The sequence below is a fragment of the Pavona decussata genome, unplaced genomic scaffold (genome assembly GCF_977016875.1).
Source record: "Pavona decussata unplaced genomic scaffold, jaPavDecu1.1 SCAFFOLD_243, whole genome shotgun sequence".
NCBI lineage: Eukaryota > Metazoa > Cnidaria > Anthozoa > Scleractinia > Agariciidae > Pavona > Pavona decussata.
This window is the reverse complement of record NW_028145648.1, coordinates 81,613-104,490: the sequence shown is the minus strand read 5'-3', so window position 1 is coordinate 104,490 and position 22,878 is coordinate 81,613. Positions and strand designations below refer to the sequence as shown.

General features: G+C 38.2%; 1 protein-coding gene across 1 annotated transcript in view; it reads left to right on the top strand.

Annotated features, from left to right (window-relative positions):
• The window catches only part of LOC146457421 (dedicator of cytokinesis protein 7-like), a 44,444-nt gene that overhangs the window by 9,915 nt on the left and 11,651 nt on the right, over nucleotides 1-22,878 (top strand). Inside the window, exons 10-26 of the mRNA XM_085091957.1 lie at nucleotides 732-899; nucleotides 2,171-2,264; nucleotides 3,197-3,267; nucleotides 4,178-4,269; nucleotides 4,434-4,548; nucleotides 5,643-5,713; nucleotides 6,020-6,170; nucleotides 7,978-8,079; nucleotides 8,554-8,640; nucleotides 11,868-12,090; nucleotides 13,284-13,460; nucleotides 15,562-15,827; nucleotides 16,660-16,670; nucleotides 18,517-18,543; nucleotides 19,243-19,519; nucleotides 21,463-21,587; nucleotides 22,385-22,584. Of these exons, the coding sequence (XP_084948083.1) occupies nucleotides 732-899; nucleotides 2,171-2,264; nucleotides 3,197-3,267; nucleotides 4,178-4,269; nucleotides 4,434-4,548; nucleotides 5,643-5,713; nucleotides 6,020-6,170; nucleotides 7,978-8,079; nucleotides 8,554-8,640; nucleotides 11,868-12,090; nucleotides 13,284-13,460; nucleotides 15,562-15,827; nucleotides 16,660-16,670; nucleotides 18,517-18,543; nucleotides 19,243-19,519; nucleotides 21,463-21,587; nucleotides 22,385-22,584 (2,257 nt within the window). The remainder of the gene's footprint in view (nucleotides 1-731; nucleotides 900-2,170; nucleotides 2,265-3,196; nucleotides 3,268-4,177; nucleotides 4,270-4,433; nucleotides 4,549-5,642; nucleotides 5,714-6,019; nucleotides 6,171-7,977; nucleotides 8,080-8,553; nucleotides 8,641-11,867; nucleotides 12,091-13,283; nucleotides 13,461-15,561; nucleotides 15,828-16,659; nucleotides 16,671-18,516; nucleotides 18,544-19,242; nucleotides 19,520-21,462; nucleotides 21,588-22,384; nucleotides 22,585-22,878) is intronic.

Sequence of the window (22,878 nt, the reverse complement as noted above, 5' to 3'; positions counted from 1 at the left end):
CAACTAGGAGTCAAGCCAAGAGTAATGATGACTTGCTTGTGCTTGTTTCTCTCTGCTTGATGCCATTTACTTCTGCTGGAAAAAATAGTTTTGATTTTTACCTGTATTGTCCCCCTGTAGTCTCCCTAGTCAATCACAACAAACGTAAACAACACAAGGTCCAGCCAGACCTCAAAGCAAATGCAACAGCAACAGTTGCCAATTGGTGCAGTCCAGGGAAAGCAAATTATTTTTTAAGATCAGGGAAATTTGCATCAAGCTAGGGAAATTCTAAATTCTACCTCAAAAACAGTAAAAACTCACTCAGGCAATATTGCAGTTTTTCCTTGCCATTACATGCACTTTTGATAAAGTTTATTTTTTGTTGGGAAGGTATAGTTATTGACAGATGTCTATGAATAATTTTTTATTTGGCTTTATGACCAAATGATTCATCATGCACGGTCAGTGGAAACTTGTTGGTGATCCATAAAAAGCCAGGGACAAGTCACTCAGGATTTTTTTTTTGAATTCTTGATTAATGGCAACCCTGTGCAGGAAAGAACTCTCCAATACTTTACCACTTAGCTAATCCAGATTATTAAAAGTTGGAGCTTAATTTTCAGAGTGGCTTTCATAACCTGGAAGAACACATTTGATGGGCCATGGTTCATGTTTGCATGTGACAATGTTTTTTCAATTGAGTGTATTTTGTTTCTTCTTGGTTTAAGTTTTTTGTTTTTGTTTAACAGCAATCTGGTATGGTAGATGCGCCATCTGCAATGCTACGTTCCAGCAGAGGTTCAATTTATGAAGCACGGAAGTCAATTCATCTGGGTGATGGTGCTGAATTAGACATAGTTCCTGATCTTACAAATTTTAGACCTGTCACACTTACAGTCAGCAGTTTCTTCAAACAGGTATGCTTCTTAGCACCACACAAAAGAACAACCATGCTCAGTTGCAAGCCTTGATTTCAGTGGTCATGCCTTAGGACTTTATCCAAGCCTTAAAAACTTAAAATCGCTTTGTACAAGATAATAAACAGTATAACAGGAAGTACAGTCGACTCCCGATAACTTGAACCCTCGCTAACTTGAACCTCGTGCTAACTCGAACCAAGATTGATTTCCCCTGGATTTGCGTCATTTTACTTACCCTTGGTAACTCGAGCCCTTGATAACTTAAACCTCCAGCTTAATCAAACCAACTTTAGTTTCCCTTCAGGTCCTTTTCTATGTAATTTTACCCTCGATAACTCGAACTATGTTTATCATGACATGACTGGTCAAAACAATAATTATTAATACTGTAGTCCAAAACATTGAAAATATTTGGTAGCAGCCGTGTATTCTTTTAATTTTTCTTTACATTACACCGTGTCATTCCAGCTCAGGGTTTTGCTGGTTTACGGTACTTTTAACTACAGTGTACTGTATCTTCATCAAGCTTTGCTGCTTAATTCCTTCTCCTTAGAAAACAGCACTTTTAAAGACAATCAATAGTAATAGATTAGTTCAGAAGTGCCAGGGCATATTAACTGACTATATTTCTTGTGAAAATAAATTGCATGATGAACTTTGTAGCAGTAGCAGCATGTTGATATCTTTAAAACCTGCAAAGTTCGTGGTACTTAGTCTGCTTTGCTTTGTTTTGCATTACGTTACATTTCGGTTACGTTCTGATTTATAATCTAGAAATATTGTTCCATTTTCACTCGACTTCTCTACAATTAAATTTCATTAAAATGTACCTTGTGTGAATAGAAAGAAGCAGTAAATACCGTTTTTCCTTATTTTTGGTCATTTGTGCTCAACTCCTCTATTGAAGGTTCGAGTTGTCAGGAGTTGACTGTAGCTCTCATTCTGTCATAAGTGATAACGCTTCAAGTTATGGTACAGGTCTCATGAAGAAAACCTGACTTTAGTTAAATTAATGTTTCTTTTTTTATTTAATAGTATGATTTATAAAACGAATTCAGGCAATCCAGTGTTCCAGTTAACTTTCAAAATCAGAGAGTCAATGAAGAATTTTGAGGGGCCAATAGCTCTGGTTCTCTCTAAATCTTCTTAAGTTTGCCATTCATTTTGTCGGGTCAGGAAACCAGGCTTCTCGGGTTTTTGACCTGAGACCCCTCTCTTATCTGGAACACTGCAATCTGTGCTTATATCATCCTTTTTCTTCTGTTCAGGAATCAGATAAATTGAAAGATGATGACCTGTACAAATTCTTAGCTGACCTGAAAAGACCGTCATCTGTATTAAAACGTCTCAAGTGCATTCCAGGTGATTTTTATGTTTAGTGTTGTAGTCCTTTTGTTGTGTAATCCAGGTAATTTTTGTTTACTGAGTGAAACATCTCAACGATAATACTAAGAAAGTCCATCAAGTACCAGGGTGGACCTCAGATTCATATAAAAATGTCTGGGGAGTGGGGTGCTTGTTGGAACCTTTTGTGAAGTTACTTGTAGCTAGCAGACCGTTATTGTGTTTTGTGGGCAAATTAAGTCCAATTCATTTTCACTTCTAATGGCTACCAATTCTGATGAGTACAGTAGTTTTGCTCCTTACCCAGAGATATTGTTTTCTGGTTTGTGTTCTAAAAGGTACCAGGGTACATAAAGGTTTAATTAAATTTTAAACAATCCAAGTGGTAGCAAACACTAACTAGATGGTAAACCGAGTTTCCTTAAAATGATAACTGCATGTATCTCATCCAGACAAATACTTTATTAACTTCTACCAAATATTGATGTGCACGCCCCTTAGTGCCTTAACATCAGTTTCTATAGATTTGGAAAATTGTTGTTTAATGTCTTAATTGTGTAAGAGATGTAATGTGTCTAAAACATATGAGGATCTGGAAAGGTTATCATGCATGTGTTAAATTATATAGTTATAGTTTTGATGACTTACTCGAACAAAGTAATCAGATGAGTAATAGTATTCTTTGTATTTATTTAATACATTGTTATTAAATGGATGCATGTAGAAGTCAAGCTATGGATACTTGTCTGTCTACTAACCTGATTAGTTAATTATACCAAAATTAATTTTGAGAACCTTCAGAGGTTAGAAGGAAAAGTTACACCAACAGGAGTAACTAAGTGTATTCCTGCCTATATGCCAGAGAAAGTATGGCACACAGTTTGCTGGCTAATTTTGAGTGTACTGTGTTTTGTATTATTGTCTTACCAATTAGCTTTGTTATGTTACAGGTACACTAAAGCTGGACATTTCTCCTCCTGGAGACAAACCACCTTACTGTTTAACTTCTGAGTTACACCAGGTATTCATCAAGTTTTATTTGCTCTTTTTTTTTTTTGACAAGAAGAGAAAACAATATTGAAATTTAATTAAAAATTAAATAAATGTGTTTCTGATGAGAAGATGGAAACTGCATTTACAGTGCGACGCACCTTACCGTGGCCACCCAACAAAATTTGTTTACAAGTTAGCCAATCAGGACATCTTCCTCCTTGTTCATAAAATACAAAATAACATGATTGGCTAACTTGTAAAAAAAGTTTATTGGGTGGCCACGGTAAGGCGCGTTGCACTGTAAGTTCCTTACAATCTTGTTCCCTGCAATATTACTGCTATCTGATATGATAAATGGTCCACCGAACCCTCAAAGTTTGTTGCCTTGTTGTGGACATCCTGTTATCAAAGTATTGCCTTTTACAAATTACCATGTTTTTATTTTGTATTTGTGTGTCAAGTAGTATGATTTTCCTTCCTAGTTTTCATTTTTTGTTTTAGTGCTTTCTTGAAGGGGAAGTATCAACAGAACCTAAAAGTATCGCTCATACAAATGTGTTGTTGAGTGTCACCCCAGTGTACTACATGTAAGACTATCAAGGCCTCTCTGGCCACAAATGGACTGAGTTTAGAGTGGACTGTAACTCGAAAAAAGTTTGTTCTCAAAATGCACCAGAGAAGGTCATGAGTTGTTCCTAACAAGAATTCACTTGATTTTTTTCTTGATGTTCAAGAATTTTTTGTAACCAAGTGAAGGTGTTGTTGCACCATTTTCATCACAAAAGTTGAAAATCCCCGTGATACTTCCCCTTTAACATTATCTTGAATGGCAGGTTTCTGGTAGCTGTGGGGGCTTGTGACTACTGAATACTTTGCAATATTTAAAATATTGTTATTTGTTGTATACATCAGTGCCATGAATTATTATTGTTCTTCAGGTAAACCCATACCCTGATGGACAGGGTAGACCAACCAAAGAAATTGAAGAGTTTGCCCCCAAAGAAGTGTTTACACCTTACCTCACGTACAAGTAAGACATCTGTCTGTAAACTTATTAACAAAAAATAATATCATGAGAAGAAATAGGTAGTAGTGGCTTGAAGTGTTTGGAGAACTTCATCTTGAAATTCTTGGTAATACCAGTCATGGATATTTACCAATATTGCTAACAACTGCAAATGAATGTGTTTTCAGGAACTTGCTGTATGTGTACCCCTTGAGTGTCAATTACACTAGCCGCAGTTCGTCAGCCAGGAACATTGCAGTGAAGGTACAGTTTCTGGCTGGAGAAGAAATGGCTCCTCTTGAGGTAAGAGTTGAACAATGTCAGGGTCCATCTTTGAATGAGAAAGTAAAAATTGGCTGTGTTGCACTGAGGGATATCTTGTAGTGAAATTAGGAATTAAAAGCTTCTCAGGGGAGTAGAAATGGAAGAATGATGAGAGTACAAGCCTCTTATCAGTGTGGCAAATTCAAGGGAATGCCAAATTATAAATTACACTTTTGTCAGAGTATAAAAAGATAACTTTCAGCCAATTATTTAAACAAACTTCAGACAGAGTTTAGCAAACAATGGTTTAAAAATTTATTTATGATAACATTGTGGCCAACCCAAATAGTTAAGTTACATTATCTACTATAACAGGGCAAAAAACTTTTTTTTATTCCACTTGTCCATTGGACGAGTAACGTTCAGATTCTGGTTGTCCGAAAGTTAAATTTACTAGTCCGAAAAAATTATTAAAGTGAATAACAAATAACAAATAGCAAATAAAAACAAAACAGTTTTTGAAAAACTAGCTCAAGCTTCAAGTTGAAAGTTCATTTAACAATCCATGTTGGCATGGTCTTCCATGATGGATTCAGCAGCAGTGCATTGTTAACTGGCTCTTGTGGTGTAATGGGTTGTTTAGCGTATTGCGAATGACAGAAAACTGTGGAGCAACAAGGCTTTAAAACAGTCCAATCAGTGAACTGCTTTTATATTCTCAACCAGCATCTTTTCTGAGGACCTTCAACTTCACATCTAATGCCATGGCTTTGATTAGTTCTCTGACGTGAATCAAAATAATGTGGAATAAATGATTCTAATAAAAAGCACAGTTTGCTTTTTGAGTTTAAGCCATCTTCAGTAAAATTACAAAGCTACATGAATCGCTATATACATGTAAAGGTAATTTAACTGAAGATGGCTTATTTTCAAGCCAAAACATGTCTCATTTTAAACTTAAAACTTTAAAACTCAGCTAAGCATTGTGCTTTTTATCAGTCTGGGAATCATTTCTTGTCTCCCGCTACCGAGACCTTGTGGTAAAAATTAATGTGGAATAAGGGTGCTCCTTTTAGTATATTGAAAGAGTAATTTAAACCTTGTGAGACAGGCTTTGTTGTGTTTGTTTTCAGTGTTTGTTTGGCAAATCAAGTATGGCTGCATTGCAGTCAGAAGTCTGGTCTGCAGTGACTTACCACAATAAGTATGGCATGTTTCGATTATTTTATTTGTGCTTTACTTGTTATTATTAAATTTTTCAAGTTTGTGTGATTTATGTATCATCAAGGATTTTTGTTTTGGGTTAATTTGTGGACTTTTGATCCTGACAGTATTCAAGGAGGGATATAATTTAATAAAAATGTTCCTGTTGGTGGACAATGATATTAATCTATTTTTCTGCTCCATTTGTGGTCCAAACAAAATGCCTTATACCTTTAAGTGGTTTTCAGAAAAATAAGGTATTGATTTTTTAACAATCATTTAAGTGAGTTGCTGTCTTTGATTTTAGGGCTCCAGACTTTTATGAAGAAGTGAAGATGAAGCTACCAGTTAACTTGACAGCTGAGCACCATCTGCTTTTCACATTGTATCACATCAGCTGTTCAACAGGCAAGAAACCTGATGAGAAAGTACCTATTGAAACACCTATTGGATACACGGTATGTTTGGTTGGATAAGGGTTCATTCTACATCTGTAGAGATTGGCCAGTGAGGGCCCAGTTGGCCCTCTTCTGTAATTTAAGAGGGCCCCTTTTCAAGAAATGGGGCCCAAGAAAGGGGGCTCCCCAAAAAGATATTTGAACTTCTTTGTACAGTCTATTCAGTAAGAAATCAATGTCTTATTAAATGGTATTTCACCATAATTGTCCAAATTCCCGTCGCTGATTGGCTCGTAGCCATTGTCTATAAGAGTACAGACAATAAAAATGACGTCAGATGTAACGCGCGCGCTTTCTCAACGAAAAAAAATAGCCAATTCCGCTGGTATTTTTTCCATGTTATTTTAAGAAACAAATCGACGGCAGTTTTTCATGGTCTATACTCTTATAGACCATAAAATGACGCCATAAAATGTCCAAAACTTCGCAGTGAAACCACTCGCCTGCAGCTCGTGGTTCCACTTGAGCTTTGAACATTTTTTGACGTCATTTTATAGTCTATAAGAGTATAGACCATAGAAAACTACCATCGATTTGTTAAATGTAACATTTATAAACAACTTTGTAGATCTTTATAGTAGCAGTAGTAGTAGTATACTTAGTAGTAGTCTTTATTTAATGATGGTAATACATAATAGTGCCCAACACCAATAAACTAATATCAATACTTGTAAATAGATAAAAACGAAAGAAGGCACTTGAAGACGCTTATTTTGCTTGAGGTATTCCAATTCAAAGTGAAAACTATTGACTAAAATAACTAAATTGAGTGATTACCTTGAGAATCATCGATCAGTAGAGCTAAAGCGACAATCAGTTTGGTCTCTAAAAAATTGGCATAATAATGTTTGATGTCTGTGAACATGAGCAAATATCAAACACAACAATTCTGATGCAGTATCAAGAGTATGTAAGAGTATTAATTAAACAAACTCTGCCAGTTAAATTGAATGGTTCTTCAATAACGCAGATTTTCAAGGTTTCCAACTCTAAAAGTTATGTTTCCAGAAAATGGATTAAGTTTTGGGCTGTTTTGTCAAATGAAAATCTTCCAGAGGGAGGAGGGGTGTATTTATATTTGATAAATTTCCAAAAGGGTTGGGGAGGGGGGTAGGGGGGTGTTGCTTAGAAAACTACCTAGAAAAATGGAAAATCATGGGGAGTGGGGGGGGGGGGGACCTGTGTGAAATTCCCTCTGTGGTGGGGGTATGGATATTTTCTGGACCCACACAATTTTTGATAATGCATTTTAAATAATATGACACCCTGGTAAGTTTGGGTGTTTAAGATGAATTTGTATGGGAATAGTGACTACATGTATAATTATGGAAAAAGAATTACTCAGAAGCAATTCAAGAAAGTGCAGAATACGAACATATAAACAAAGAAAGAAAAGAAAGGCAATAGAGACATTAAGAGGCAGTGGTCATGTCAATTGTATTGTCAGTGGTGTTTTTGAATACTTTATTTAGAAATAAGTTCGATGCTTATCCTTGGGCACAATTTTGTACACCCCATTTGACACGCCAACATAAAATTTTTGCATTTTTTTTTTTTCAAATTGCGTAAATCCCGCAAAGCTACGCTCTTGAATAAACCCTGTTGGATTCCATGAATTATAAACCTCCAAGAATCATTGATCTTATTTTTATCTCAAGAGTTTGTGTCATGACCTACCTTGATTTTTATGCATGGAACATTCCGTCTTTGTGTTTACTTTACTAACCTTAATTTTGCTTTTATGTAATGAAGTTACCATGAGTTATATTTAGCATGTGATGAAATTCTGCTCTTAACCTTTTTACAGTGGATCCCTGCTGTGAAGGATGGCCGATTGTCATTGGGTGAATTTCATCTTCCTGTTTCATTGGAGAAGCCACCCCCAAGTTATAGTATGCTTTCCCCAGAGGTAACTGACTCACTCTGTCTGATTGTATCTTGATACTATAATAATGTTTCACCGGAAACACTAGCAGAAAACTACACTCACAGAACAACTCAAATCTTGGAAAAAAATTACCCATATTTAAAAAAAAATCACCATCTAGTCATAAGAAAGCTTAACTCTGTGTGTATTGAACTCCAAATATTAAATCCTTAATACTTGCAAATTTAATATCTTGGTCTATGGCTGTACTGAGACAAATCTGGTGTCTGACACTTTGTCTTGTTCAATTCAGCCCCAAAATTACTATGGGTTAGGATACGGCCAGATTGTGCCATGTCTAGCTGTAAATTTTCGTACAGGTTCCTTCTACTTATCAAGTCGCCAAATCTAAATGTGAATAGAGATAGAGAACAGCAGTCTTAATTACTGCAATGTTTGAGTCCACCCTGTGGTTTCATCTGTGTAGACATGGTATCATTATTTTGTTCTTTAAAGGTTCCACTTCCTGGTATGAAATGGGTGGAGGGCCACAAAGGAGTTTTCCATGTTGCTGTTAGGGCAGTGTCTTCCATTTATACACAGGTAAACATTTTGTTTCTATTACATGTACCACCTGTAATTCTGATGTTTTTTTCAAAGTATGTTTTCAGATGCTCATTTTTGAGGGGAGGGATTAATTATTGGAGGGAATTGTACACTTCAAACAGGGCTGTCACAGTGATTTTGTTACAAATAATAATAAAATTATTGTTATTGCTGTCATTGAGTCCCAAGACTTGCCTCTTGAAAAACAATAAGTGCCAGTTTGAAAATTGTGCATCCCTCAACATAACTACAGTCCTTTTAACAAACACCAAAAGACCCCAAAGATTACAAAATCACCACACCTGTCATTATCAATGAGGGTCCGGCTATCACAGCCCGCAACCACACTGAAGTCTGTGTTCCAAATAACTTTCAAAGTCAGGAAGTCAATGAATGAGTCAATGAATCATTTTAAGGGGTCAATAGACATGGACCTCTCCAAATCTTCTTAAGTTTACCATTCAATTTGTCACCCACTCTTATCTGAAATACAATCAACACAAAGATAACTGGATTTTTACTGGCCTATAGGGTGTCAAAATGACTGAAAGACTTAGAATCAAGACTTACTTCTACTTATGAATGGCTAATAATAATAATAATAATAATAATAATAATAATAATGATAATAGTAATAATAATCTTTATTTCACTAGTAAAGATACATACCAAGTGTTACATAGTGAATAACAATCCAAAGGCACAATGTCCTTGTGGAGCCAGCTTCTTTAAAGTGTGATATGACAGCCCTGATTTTAATTTGGGTCAGGTTTCATGTTAACGTTAGTTACTTTGACGTGCTAAGTTAAGGACCTAAACCAGGTTAAAAAAGCTATACTGCTATACTCATACAAGCCCTTGGAGCGTTGGAGTTGCTTGCTTCGGCTAAGATTTCAAAGGCTTATTTTTTGGGAGAACTTATTCTTAGGAGATGAGGAGTTGATATTTCCCTGCTAGCAGAGGTCTCTGACGGCGTGAAGGGAGAGAGACCTCTGCCGGCCCCTGACAAATCTCTTGTCGCGCATGCGCTAGTGTTTCCTGGCAACGAGTGACATTTTAGCCGCATGTAACACGAGCTTCGCAAACCGGTTTGCACGCAAAACAGCAGCCGCGGTAGGGCGATGTGCGAAATTACTGTTAGCTGTAGGTGGAACTGCCACGGATCCCTCAACAACATCCCAAATTCAAAGAACATAATTGTCCATGGACACCAGTAAAACCAGCAGCTGTAGGCAAAGATGGAAACTGCCTTTTGTGCGGAGTAAATTTCAAGTTAAGCGGCCAGAGCACCTGGCGATCGCTAACTCCCGGAGTAGTCAATCGATAAAAATTGATATCGGAAAATCATTCGATAAATCGATATCTATCGATAAATTGAACTTAAACGATATCGATTTTATCGGTCAATCGATAAAATTCGATACTCACACGCCGACGAATTGTTAATTTTATCGATTTTATCGGATTCATCGATCTTTATTGAATCGATAAAAATTATCCTGTTTCCGTTGAGGGAGCGTTTGATTGTGACTCTTAAATGTAGATTTCAAAAGGGGCAATGAAATGGTTTGTTGTCAAGCACTTTACAAGAGACTAAAGAGACTGCATTATGATTTTCTTCCTGATTTTATTGTTAACGTAAATTATTTTTCTATTTCCGGCTTCTTCTTCGGTTCTTCTAGGTTGTCGTCTTAATTGTCTCTTTTGCCTTTGTTCCGTTGGTTTTGAAACCACGTTTTAACCTATGAAATATAGGGAACAAGAACTGATCAATGAAAGGAATGATTGAAAAGTATTTGCATGACTAGCTTCCTAGAGCTTGTCTCGTGATTAGCCTCCTACGCAGATGTTCTTAGGGCTTGTCACGCATTTCTCCCCCACGTGCGGGAAAGACGCGTGATGGGCCCTGCGAACGTCTGCGTAGGAGGCTATCACGCAATCAGATCATATCCGCCTGTGTAGAAGGCTATTCCCGTAGCTATTGCATATTTATAATCCTTATAATTCAAAAGTAGAGTTATCGATAAAATTATCATCAATGATATTTGATAAAATAAACTAAATATTATTATCGTTGGTTTTTAGTCTCTTTCACCAGCTATTGCTTTTTATTTAACATCAAGATTACGAGCCCGAGGGCCTCTAGATGATTTGTTTATATCTTTACTCAAAAAATCACGAAAATCTGTCCCTTTAAAGACTGGGTGAAAGAGCAACGAGCGTGCGATTGTGTTACATTGGCAAATAAATAAAACAGTGGATCAACCAGGGATCAAATACAACGCACCCTGAGTAATACTAAACGTTTGTAGAAAAGATGAAGCAATTCTTATCGTTTAACGATCAGGAAAGTTGTTATCAGTGTCTCTGCGAGTTCTTTAATATCTTTCGGTGGTTCCGTTTCGAAAATTGGAACGATAATTCAGTTTCTATAAATTCGATATTTATCGATAAAATCGATAGCCTTGATTCAAAAATCGATAATTATCGATTACTCACAACGAAATCTTTTATCGATTTTTATCGAATTTCGAAAAAATCAATCGAATTTTATCGATTGTTATCGAATGCTATCAATTATCGATTTTATCGATTGACTACCTCAGGCCAACTACAGGAGATTGGAAAGCTAAGGTTTGCGGTATTTTGGATATCACTCCTGACTTTTAAAAGGAATCTTCACGGCTCTGTAAGGAATGCTTTTGCAAAGTAGAATCGCGTTAATCAAGCGAAGTAAGGATTTTGAAGATGGCAAACGTGTAATAATTTAAGTGCGAAACTTGTAAACTAGCAGAAGCTATAACAACTGTGGACTCAGAGATTTCCAGCGTACAATCTGAACAGAGCATGCACATTGCACATTAACGGAAACCGATTTTGAAAACGGGTCAGTTTCGACCAAAAATCTGGTCGGTGGCTACGTGAGAGAACACGTCGGGGGCCGGCAGAGGTCTCTCTTCCTTCTCCCTGTGAGAGACCTCTGCTAACAGGGAAAATTGATATTTAGTCTTCCATGGATTACGAAAACAGATGAACTTAGGGCATGTACAGAAACAAACAATAAAACATTGACAAATCCAAGATGTCTTTGAAACACACAATTGAATAAAATAATCCAGCATTCATCTGCTAAGAAATAAACAAGTGCTAAAAACCAACCGCAGAGAAAACTTACATTACTAGAAAATACATTAGCTAGATAAACCTTTATTTCTTGCTTTCAGGAGCTACATATTCACAAATTTCTGAAGACTTGCCATCAAATTGAGGGGTGGATTACATCATCACCAAGCCGTAGCACTGAAGGAAATCTGGAGACTGCATTGAGAAAAAGCATTGTTGACCTGTCCAAGGCATGGGAGGAGCCTCTTGTGAGGTTTCCGTACCTTGTTTTGGACAAGCTTATCTTGCTTCTAGTCAGGCCACCTATTATATCAGGAACTGTAGGTATAAACCCCAAGTTATGTGTTTCGTTGTTTCTTGTTATATTCCATACACATACACCGGGTGGTTGGGTGTCTTGTCAACAGCCAAGTCCTTGAGAAAGCTGTGAGTCACTTTTTATTTGCCGGCAAACAGGTCCAAACAGGGTGGTTGGCTGCTTGGTTCAAATAGTCCAACTGAGGCTCACAAGCAGTGGACTAGATTTAGACCTTGTTAGGCCCAGCACAAGCCTATATAATGGTATTAGGCCTAGGTTAGATCCAATACATCTCTAACTACCAGTAACCAATATAGTTTTAGCCTACAGTCTGCATTTTACACTGACTGATTGGTACATGGCCATGGCTGGTGATAGCAAGAGATGGAACACACATCAATTATTTTTGCATTTGGATATTCCAGTTGAAATAAGATTTCAAGGAGTTCTTTGATCTTGCAAATTTCCCATTGTCTTTTGGTTGGAGCTTTGTTGTTTGAAGAGAGGACAACTTAAATGGAGATTACATCCCTACTCAGCAGACAGTGTCCCCCAAGCCATCCATTTATCTGTTGAATAAGGATGTACCCACTTGATGAAGTTTTCTACTCAGGTGTATTAGTGACAGGGTGGTGCAAAGACCTTAAACAGGTTTGAAATTAGTGATGGTAGACTTTTTTGAGGGTAGACAAGTTCTGTTGGACTTTTTATTGGGTGGAGGGATTAGGACTGGGACATTTTGAGGGATTTTCTGTAGAAAATAATGAACTGGTTATATTCTAAACCATTGGGACTTTTTGAAGGTCCAGTTTAAGCCCTAAAGTGAATTTTTTGTACGTAACAACTTGACTTCATTTGCACCTCCCCATCACTAATACACTTTAGTACCCCCCCCCCCCACCCTGTCTTCAGCATCCCTTTGTTTTAATCCCTTTGTCCAACAGATGTTAGCCAACCATTCACACACATGAAAGCTACTGATCAGTACTACACAGTGTTGTTGCCTTTTATGACCACTGTACAAGGGGGTTGTATCGTAGGAGTCAGTAAAGGAAATTCTAGGTTGTAATCTTTCTGATAAAAGCTATTCAAATTAAAGCTATTCATCATAGCTTTCTAGTGGTGCTGTTCACTTTCCAATTTTTCCTCACTGAAAATTGGTAGTTTGGTAGAAATAAGTGAATGTTTAATAGGTGACAGAGTGTGCTTGTTTTAACAGTGAACATTGGCCAAGCAGCGTTTGAGTCACTGACACAGATTGTTCGCCGGCTTCATCAGATGCTCAAGAATAGCGAGGATGAACATGGCCGTAACCAGCTACTGGCATCCTACATCACTTATGTGTTTGCTGCACCTTATAATCACTCACCAACAGCATCACCTGAACATTTTACAGGTTAGATTTGTTTCAATAGTTTTAAGCTGCCTTATGCACTTTTCAACCTTGCATAGAATTCATATATTTTTTCTACATTTTACTTATTTCCCTGCCTCCTTGACGGTTATATTATGAACTCAAAGAATGACCAGCTCCCATTTGGCTTGATAGCTCAGTTGGTAGAGCACTGCACCGGCATTGCAGAGGTCATGTGTTCGAATCCCATTCAAGCCTGGATATACTGTATAACTGCATAGGCCTCTCATTAATTATTTCACCCACAGTGTAAAGATATAACATTAACAACAATAACACCTTATTGCATGTAACAACAAGATCTTATAGTCAGTTATCTGCAAGTAGCAAAGACTAATCAAGGCAGATGAATGACTAATACTTATCCTGTAGTTTGAAATTTTTGTGGATTTTCCATGATCCGTGAAAATTAGATCCCGTGTAAATAAACTCCCGCCAAAAAAAAAAGCCATCGAAAATGTACTCCTTTTATTTACATTACTTTCAATTAAATTGGTTGCAAACAATATAACGATGACGACCTGTATTCTTTACAGTTGTAATAGAGTCTTCAATTTTTCCCAGCATTATAGTCTGAAATCCAAATTCGCGAAAATTTGTTTCCGGGAAACACAAAAAATCTGTAATCCACAAAATTATACTCCCCCCAAAATTTCATGCCACACGGTAGAACAATTAACAGAGCTCATTTTCTTATATTAAGGTTACCCTATACCTTTAGAGGTGTCTTCAGAGGTGTCTTGCGTCCAAGCAATGTAGCTGGCTATCAAACTAAACCAAGAATTTTGAAATAAAATGAATTGCTGAAGTTTTAGCGCTGTTTTCTTGAATCAATTTGTTCACTTGGAGGAGCCAGAGCTCAAAAGGAATTTGTTCGTTTGCCTTCAAATTTGGACAGTAGCTAGTTTAACATATAAACAACAAAATCATGTCTGCGAATTTTTTCTTTCGAAATATTTTTTCTCCGAGAGCGATTTTTGTAAGATCACTCCACGTTTTTTCCATCCTATTTCGAAAATGCTCCATAACGTTTCATTGCGATTGAATATGGGAAAACACAGACACGTTTTTTAGCGCTTTGGGTTGGGAAACTCAGGAGAAAATTAAATTAGCGAAAATCAAAATTGGCTTTGACTTGTAGCTTTAAAAAGGTGATTCGGATGCTCCCGTTTAGAGGTTGTGAAAAATTCGACAATGCATTTTATTTCAAAATTCTTGGTTTAGTTTGATAGCCAGCTCTATAAGCTTTAATTTGATATGGGGGTTTAGGTATCTACAGTTTAAACTGGACGCACTACATCGCTTAAACGCGAGACACCTCTGAAGGTGTGGGGTAACCTTAAGCGTCCTAGTTAGAGTAAGGGGCTATTCACATGATTCCGGAATGAGTTCATTCCATCTCCATATATTTCTCTGCATCTATTTACATAATGCCGAGACGAAATTGTGCCCTCGCACAAGTCATTCCGGAATGAGTTCATTCCGGTTTTCAATCCGAATGAAATTTTCGTTCTGGTATGACATTTCATTCTGGTATCATGTAAAGTGAGAACGAACTTCGTTCCGAGATGAAAAATCGCCTGGGGTGAGTAGCGCATGCGTATCTTTTTCAAGATGGCGGATATGAAAGTGAAGAAAGATTCGGTTTGCAGATGGAAATGGGACGCAACGAAAACAGAAAATTGCTGGACGTTTTCATTAGCTATAAAAGGCAAAAGTTGGGAGAAGAAGTGGAATGGGACTCGGATAAAGTAGTGCTGTTCGAGCACCTTCGAAGTGCTTTAGCTGAACAGTGACCTGAAGACTTTGGCAAAAGCTATTGCCATTAATATGCACAACAATGTTTCGTGCAAACTCGCGCCATCTTGTTTACTGATGCGCGGGAACTTAAACCATGTGAGCCAGAGTCGGTCGATTTGCACATGTGAATGCGGCACGAACTTCATTCTGGAACGAAACTCGTTCCGGAATGAGTTTCATTCCGGAATCATGTGAATAGCCCCTAAGTCACTGTAGTCCAAAGATTATTTTGCCTCCAAACTCTCAGGGATAGAGATTTACTTTTTTAATCTACCTTTTTTAGGAGAGCCAGGACGTTCAGCAAGTATCCCAATAGGCCTGCAGGGTAAAATTTGGCAGAAGCTCTCAAGCAGTAATCCCCAACTCAATGCACCATTGACTGATCAACAGCAAGAGTCACATGGATCTGGAAAATGGGTTGATGGTGATGACGAGCCGATGATATGTGAGGGTTTGAACACGCCTGGCAATAGAAGCAGCATGGCAAAAGCACGGTCAAGCTCGCTTGCTGTCCCTGGTCTTGGCCATAGCAGTAACAGTAGTAGAAAGGTACAAAATTAAAAAGATGTTAAAAGGGAAGTATCATGGGATTTTTGACCTCTTTTGTTAAAAATGGTGAAATAAGACCTTCACTTTGCTACAAAATAATTCTAGAACAACGAGATGAGAGAAATCAACTCAATTCTTGACAGGAACAACTCGTACTGTGTTCTAGCGCATTTTGGAAACAAAAATACGAAAACTTGATAAACATTAGCCTAACATTTTTCAAGTTTCAATCCATTCCGACGTACTCTGTCTCTGGCCAGGGGCACTCATCGGCAGTTCTATTGCACTGGGGTGATAATATATAACAAAACTAGACAATTATGTTTTGTTTCTGTTGTCAGACAAGCATTTTTGGGTTTTGAAATTGCATCAAATTTTCATGATACTTCCCCTTTAATAAGTAGCAGAAAGTTATGCAAAATGACTTGGGTACTTTCACATATCAGTTTCTTGGGTTCCCAAAAAAAAAACTAACGAGCAAAAACATCCAGTTGTATTAAAATTATTATAATTATTATTATTATTATTGTTATTATTATTATTACACAACTTTCTGGTGGATGAAGACTTATTGCACGGCAATTTTCTTTCTTCAATTCAATGCTTTTTGTGGTGTTTACACTCTAGTTTAGAGTTATAAAGTTTCCATGTACACTGAATTTGGTGAGCAATTGCATTCGCTTGGAAAAAAAACCATTATAATAAAAACTGTTAGCCATTGTCTTGGTCTGGTATTGATATCTTTTGAACAGTGACTTTGTAGCTGTCACCTGCAGTTATATAAATGACACTTTTTTGTTTTTTAAATTTTTTAAATTTTTTAAATTTTTAGAAACTAAACTAGTGAGCAGCACTTTGCGAACTGAAGCTGTAAAACTTGTTTTATTCTTCTGCACGTTCTGTCTAACTAACATAGACTTCTACAGGGAGTTTTACATTCAAACACTAAACACCTGTATTTAAGCCATACTTTATGACTAAAAATTTGATGGTCGCAAACATTAAAGGTTTGGCTGGATTTATTAAGGGAACAGGCACAGCTGTGAAATTTTTTATGCGAGGTGCCAAACCTAAATTGTTTGCGACCGTCATTATTTTTAGTCATAAGCTATAGCTTAAATACAGGTATTAAAAAAAATTATTAAAAATTAAAAAATTGGAAAAAAAAGACTTTTTGTTTACAGGGGGAGGGGGAGGTGGACAGTGCATCCAATCATCCTGTTTTCCTTTCCTCTTCATTGCCTGCCTGCACCACATTTAAATATTAAACACTATTGCAAAATGTTTTTCCATTTCTCCCATCTTGGGAGTGCTTCCCATACACTTCCCATCCCTTTGTCTCCTGACTACCCCTACCCCCCCCCCCACCCCCACCTTGCTAGTAGAGTGTTTCTTTTGCCAAGTTTTTTAGCATGTACGAAGCCCATGTCCCCGCTCCCTTACTTAAGCAACTTCAGAAAATTGTGTCTTGTTTTTTCCCTCTAATTAACAACAGCTTCGCTCTAGAGTACTCAAATAACAACTAGACAGGTCTGGCAGTAAATGGGACTATGGACACTGGGTGCTCCCTAGGATAGCAACAAGCGTGGGTGTAGCGACACACCCAGGAAGGTGTAAATGGGTGGCTAGCGAACACACCCTGTAAAATAAATGGGGCGGTTAGCGGACACAAACCCCAAAGCACAACCACTAAGTGGGGCGGTTAGCGGACACAAACCCCAATGCATGAACTTGGGCGGTTGGCAGACACACCCAGAGATAATGAATGGGGACAGAAACCCTTGGGCGGTAGCAGACGCCCAGTGAATGATTAGGGGTGGTAGCAAACTCACCCAGAGAATGAAACCCCCCGACCCAGTACTTGTAGGTAGCTAATAATAAGGTGGGATAAGGGACCCACCCAGCCTGCCACGGGCGATAGCTAAGTGGAAGGTGTGCACCCAAATATAGCCCCAAATACTGCCAGGAAAATAATAACATTTGCAACATTAAAGAGGTCTACATTGTCCTGTGCTTGGATCCCAGGATTGCAGTGGAGTATTATGGGTAGCAGCTAGTTGGGCAGGGACTGACTGGAGTATTGAAGCCGGTGTCTTGATATACTGGGTGTAGCAGTTGCTGGACCATCGGCCAAGTGTTTGGATAAGCCAGGGGGGCAAGCCGGCCTCTGCAGCGGTAGTGGCAGCCCCAATGCGGAAACTGTGAGATGCACGAAAGCGCTGTTCTTTGAGACCTGATACGCAACAGATGGCTAAACTGATAATATTCGGATACGCACATGCAAGCAAACCTAAACGATCTAGGAACAATGACATGGGTATGAGTGCTGATATAAATAGCAAGTTAATGTAGCTAACAACGTCCATTGTTCCGATAACAAGTTCCTTGGAATGTCCGTAACGCACTATGACAACAAAATGGTAACTCTGCGGTCACACCATAGTGATAAGCAACACAGTTAAGCTCTTTGTAGTTAACTGTACTTTACAAGTAAAGTGGGCATTTACATTTGCTGGGGGTGGTGTCGGGTACTTCTTTGTTGTCCAAGAGTTAATAGACCATCTCCGAGATTAGTTGAAGGATTTATGATCGTGTACTGTAGCTGGTGAAATGTGTGGGAAAAGATGCAGTGTGTATAGCTTTCAACGGTATTGTTATTGTTGTTTTTTAAACCTTTTTGTTCCTACAGTCGAACCTCCATGCGCGTCCACCTCTCGTAAGGGACTACCTATCCAAAACACCCAATTTTTCCCAGTCAAAAGCCTATAATTAGAACCTCTCGTAAGCAGGGTTAAGCGACCATACTCGACCGCAACCATGACCACTTTTTGAAGTGACAGCATTATAATTATTCATTGTTTTTATCCTCTTGTAAGCGACCACTTGACACATTGTCTGATCTTCATGTTGAATGTATGTACTATGCCACTCAGTGTTTACGAGGAACTGTTGTGACGGTCTAGCACTTGTGGTATTGTCAGACAAGGAATATGTATGCAATGAATTATCTTGGAATTAGTAGATGTGTGAGACCTGTTCTTGTAAGAGGCCTCCTCTGGTTCAACTCTCGTAAGCGACCACTACATTTTGGTGTTTTGGGTGGTCGCTTATGAGATGTTTGACTGTAATTTTGAAAATTCAGACAATGAGAAAAAAAATCTATACGTTTTTATTTAATTAATTAAAAAACAAAAGGAATCAGCTTATTCTTAAGTAATACCCTTTTAACCTCATTAGAATTGATGTGAGTGGTCACACATAGAGTGTGACTACATAGAGTGCAGAACATTCAGGAACATAAACCTCAAATATTCAAAAAAAAATTTATGCACTGTTTCCAAGTTTTAGAATAAAGGGAATGGCATTTGACAAGGGGGTAATACAGTGCATAACAATTTTTTTGTTTTTATTTTAGGGACATGACCTTGATAAACCAAGCCACAAACACCACAAGAGACCTTATTGCCTGTCACGACTCAGACACTCGTTATGGTGATTTGTTGTGTCGCTCTGCTGTGGCTGCACTTTATCTGCCCATAATTGGTTTAGTTGTTGGAGCGTTACAGCAGCTGCATGGTTATGGCAGCGAGGAAAACTCCAGCATCACTCCAGATGTGGCAATGGCCATAGCTACCTCCAGCATAACAGGTGTCATGGCGACCGAGGAGAGCAAGGGTGACATGGCTTCACAGGTCTGTAGCTTAATACTACTTGATCACTTGTCTTCTAGAGTAGTTTTCTTGAAACTGGTTGTGAAAAGTTATTTTGCGTTTATTTTGGTTTCGCTTTGGTTCATTCTGTGATTGGTTTAAAGGGACACAGTCACCTGGTGCACATGCGCATTAGATACTATTTCTTAGCTGATTTGCATATCACACTTTATCACAAGTCTCGCGCTGAGAAGCGCATCCTTTGAAAAATGTAAACAAACCTTGTCGAGTCGAAGTATTTGCCAGTCAAAAATTATTATATATATAGTGATTATAGACCTAATGTCATTTTAGAACACTCATTTTCTTGATACCATGGAGAATTTTCTGATGGACTTGTCCAGGGAAAGTCAAACGTCAACGAAAACCTCTGAAGTCGAAGAATCATTAAATCGTTTATTTCGGTATCCGGTCGTGTGAAAAATTATCTTAGCTGTTTCTGCGTTTCACAGTGTTTGCATGAGAAGCAAATTGAGTTCAAATATAAGAGAATATGTCAATTTTAAAACGTAGCGAATCGACTGAGCTGCAGTGTAGCGAAACGACTTTGTAGCGAAACTACCGGTAAGCTTTATTTCTGCTTTCAATCATATATTTTACTTTTATAATTTCGTTTCTACAACTTCTCCGTTATCTAAATTTAGGAACCAAACCCATTTCGTTACAAGAACGCTTGCTCGACCCGTAGAAAACAAGGTCCTAATGGAGGTTTTCCTTGTCGAGGAGATAATCGACCGTGTACCGAAGCTTGTCTTCGTCTGAGCTCCAAACCAAGCAGCCATGACGCGTAGTTCGAATCGTTTACGAAGATTCCCACCGCACGAACCTTTCGCCAGGTTGAGAAAATGTAATTTTCCAAATATATATAATGTTGATTTGTTCTCCAATGTTTTTGATTGATTTCTCTCGTTATTTTAGTCAACGCAGGCGATTTCTTCGGCCCGGCGCCTTCACGTTTCCCACCTCTTCTTTTCATGTTCCGTTGGAGACGCGATCCATACTGTTTTTAACCAAATATGATAAAATAATATCATAGGATGAGCAAAAGCATACTCAGAAACAGGTTTCCAGTAAAAGATTGAAAATCCAACAAAACACTGGGAAGATTGAAGCGGATTTCTAGATGCCGACGCGTACTTTTGATTTCGGGTTGAGGTGGACGCTTTTCAAAATTGACAAAAACTAGCGTCCAGGTCAGCGCGGTCACAAAGGTGACTGTGTCCCTTTAAAAATCGCGCCACTTTCTCAACCAATGAGAAGTCAAACCAAACCACTCGTGATTTACTCGCACACGTTTTCCTGTGTTTGGTGCCGTGTGCATGTATTTGCTTCGAGATCTGATTGTTTCCTTGTGTTGTTTGTGTCTGCTGAGACTGGTCAGAGTGTTAATGTTGTTTTTGGCTTTACGCCGTTGTTATACCCCATAGGAACCACATAAATTGTTAAATAAATATTAACGGGATGTCGCTATAGAGTAGGTTCTCATTTTTTACTCAATGTAGGCGCCTTAGGTAAGTTCCCTACCGTACTACGTATAATCCCTTCAAATCAATAATAAATAGCGACCTGACAAAATCCCCTCAACTCCTTTCAGGTACACTACTAATATATTGTGTAGCTAATTGCCAGGGCGCATTGCACAAATTTCAGTGCCTGAAATTAGTAATAAGGATACCATTGTATGTGATTTTCTACGTCTAGACAAGAACTGAAAAGTGTCTGTTGTTTGTATTTAGCGAGGTAATTTAAAAGAAAATCTGTATAAACGATGTGTCCGTATGTCGTGGATGTGTGTAAGCTAACATTTGGTTTGTAGCCTGCTTGCTGCTCAGGAAGCATGCAGACAGTGCGATGTTAAGAGCAGTTTCTGCAACAGTGGAGAGAAAAAAAGCGTTAAACAGCTTTTCTCTTTTGCATATCCCCAGAAGAGTAAACCACAGCAGTTAAATCTGGAGACAACAAGGAACCTTCTGGTGTGCCTGTTATGGGTGCTGAAGAATGTGGACAGTGAAGTGTTGAAGGATTGGTGGGCAGACCAGCCATCCTCAAGGTCTGTTTAACTGAGGGCTGAGTCAGCTTAAGGCATCCCAAGGCCTGTTTCTTACTTTTGATTATTTCCTTAGCACATTAACTTGCTTGGTAGCTCCCAGTAATTTTTGGGTTTTTTTCCAAGTCTCTCGGCATTATTTCACTCCTGGTGTAGTCTAACCTCCTTTATTCAATCCTTTTCCTTTGCAATTCATCTTGAGACAGTTATTTATTCTGTGGTGAGGTGCTCAGCATGTCTGTAGGTTGGGTGTTCAAAGTGTGATTAGAATAACATTACTAAACTGAATTTCACCTTAACCTTAAGGTGATATTTGATGCCTTTTATGTTTTCTTCGTTTACTTATCACAGTCAACTATCGCCTTGCAGACACCTCCCTATTACGGACCCCCCGATAATGCAGACAGTAGCTAAATCCCTTGCAAAAATAGATTACAGACGTTTGACTGGAATCAATTCCCGCTATTATGGACTCTCGCTATTAAGGACACTAACTCGCGGTCCCTTGGGTGTCCGAAATAAAGGGAGTTGACTGTGTAACATATTGTTAAATTAAATCTGCAAATTAATTCACAGAAAACATATTTAAATGGTCTTAACCTAAAACAAATGCCATAACAAGCCATAACACAAATGTAGAGTAGTAATGTGCCCCACACTTAGCCGGTAGTTTTTTCTAAACCCCATGAAGAGTAAACGCGTTGCTGTGGCTTTGATAAAACATTTTCGACAAAGCAACATTGAAAACTGGTACAGCAAAATCCTGTTTCACTAAGTCTAAAGCTATCTATTTTATCTAGATTGGGCTTGTTACTGGATGTTCTTCGGCTGTGTGTTACTCTGTTTGAGTATGGCGGCAAGATTCAAAAGTCGTCACAGTATCCAACTGCACCAAGGCCAAAAGCACAACAAGAGATGAAAGCCAAGCTGGAGGAGATGATGCTTGGAAACAAGGGAGCTGCAAAGGAAATGATGCAGCATCACAGCAGACTCATGCCAGGTAATGTAACATCATGGAACTAAACTCTTGATTCCTCTTCTCACCATCCAATAGACCTTTATCAGAATAATTTATCAGTTTTGTGTAGGCCAGGTAACAAAAAGCCGATGACACTGTGAGAAATCATCCAAGATTCATGTCAATAAAATAGCGAAGACGTAGTTCCGTCAATTCATAAACTTGTCAGAGAACAGCACACACAAAAGTCTGTAAAATTCTCAATCTTATCTGAAGTATATCTTCACTTTTTTAAGACAAGACTCTCAAAATTGGCCAGCAGTGTCAGTAGAGTTT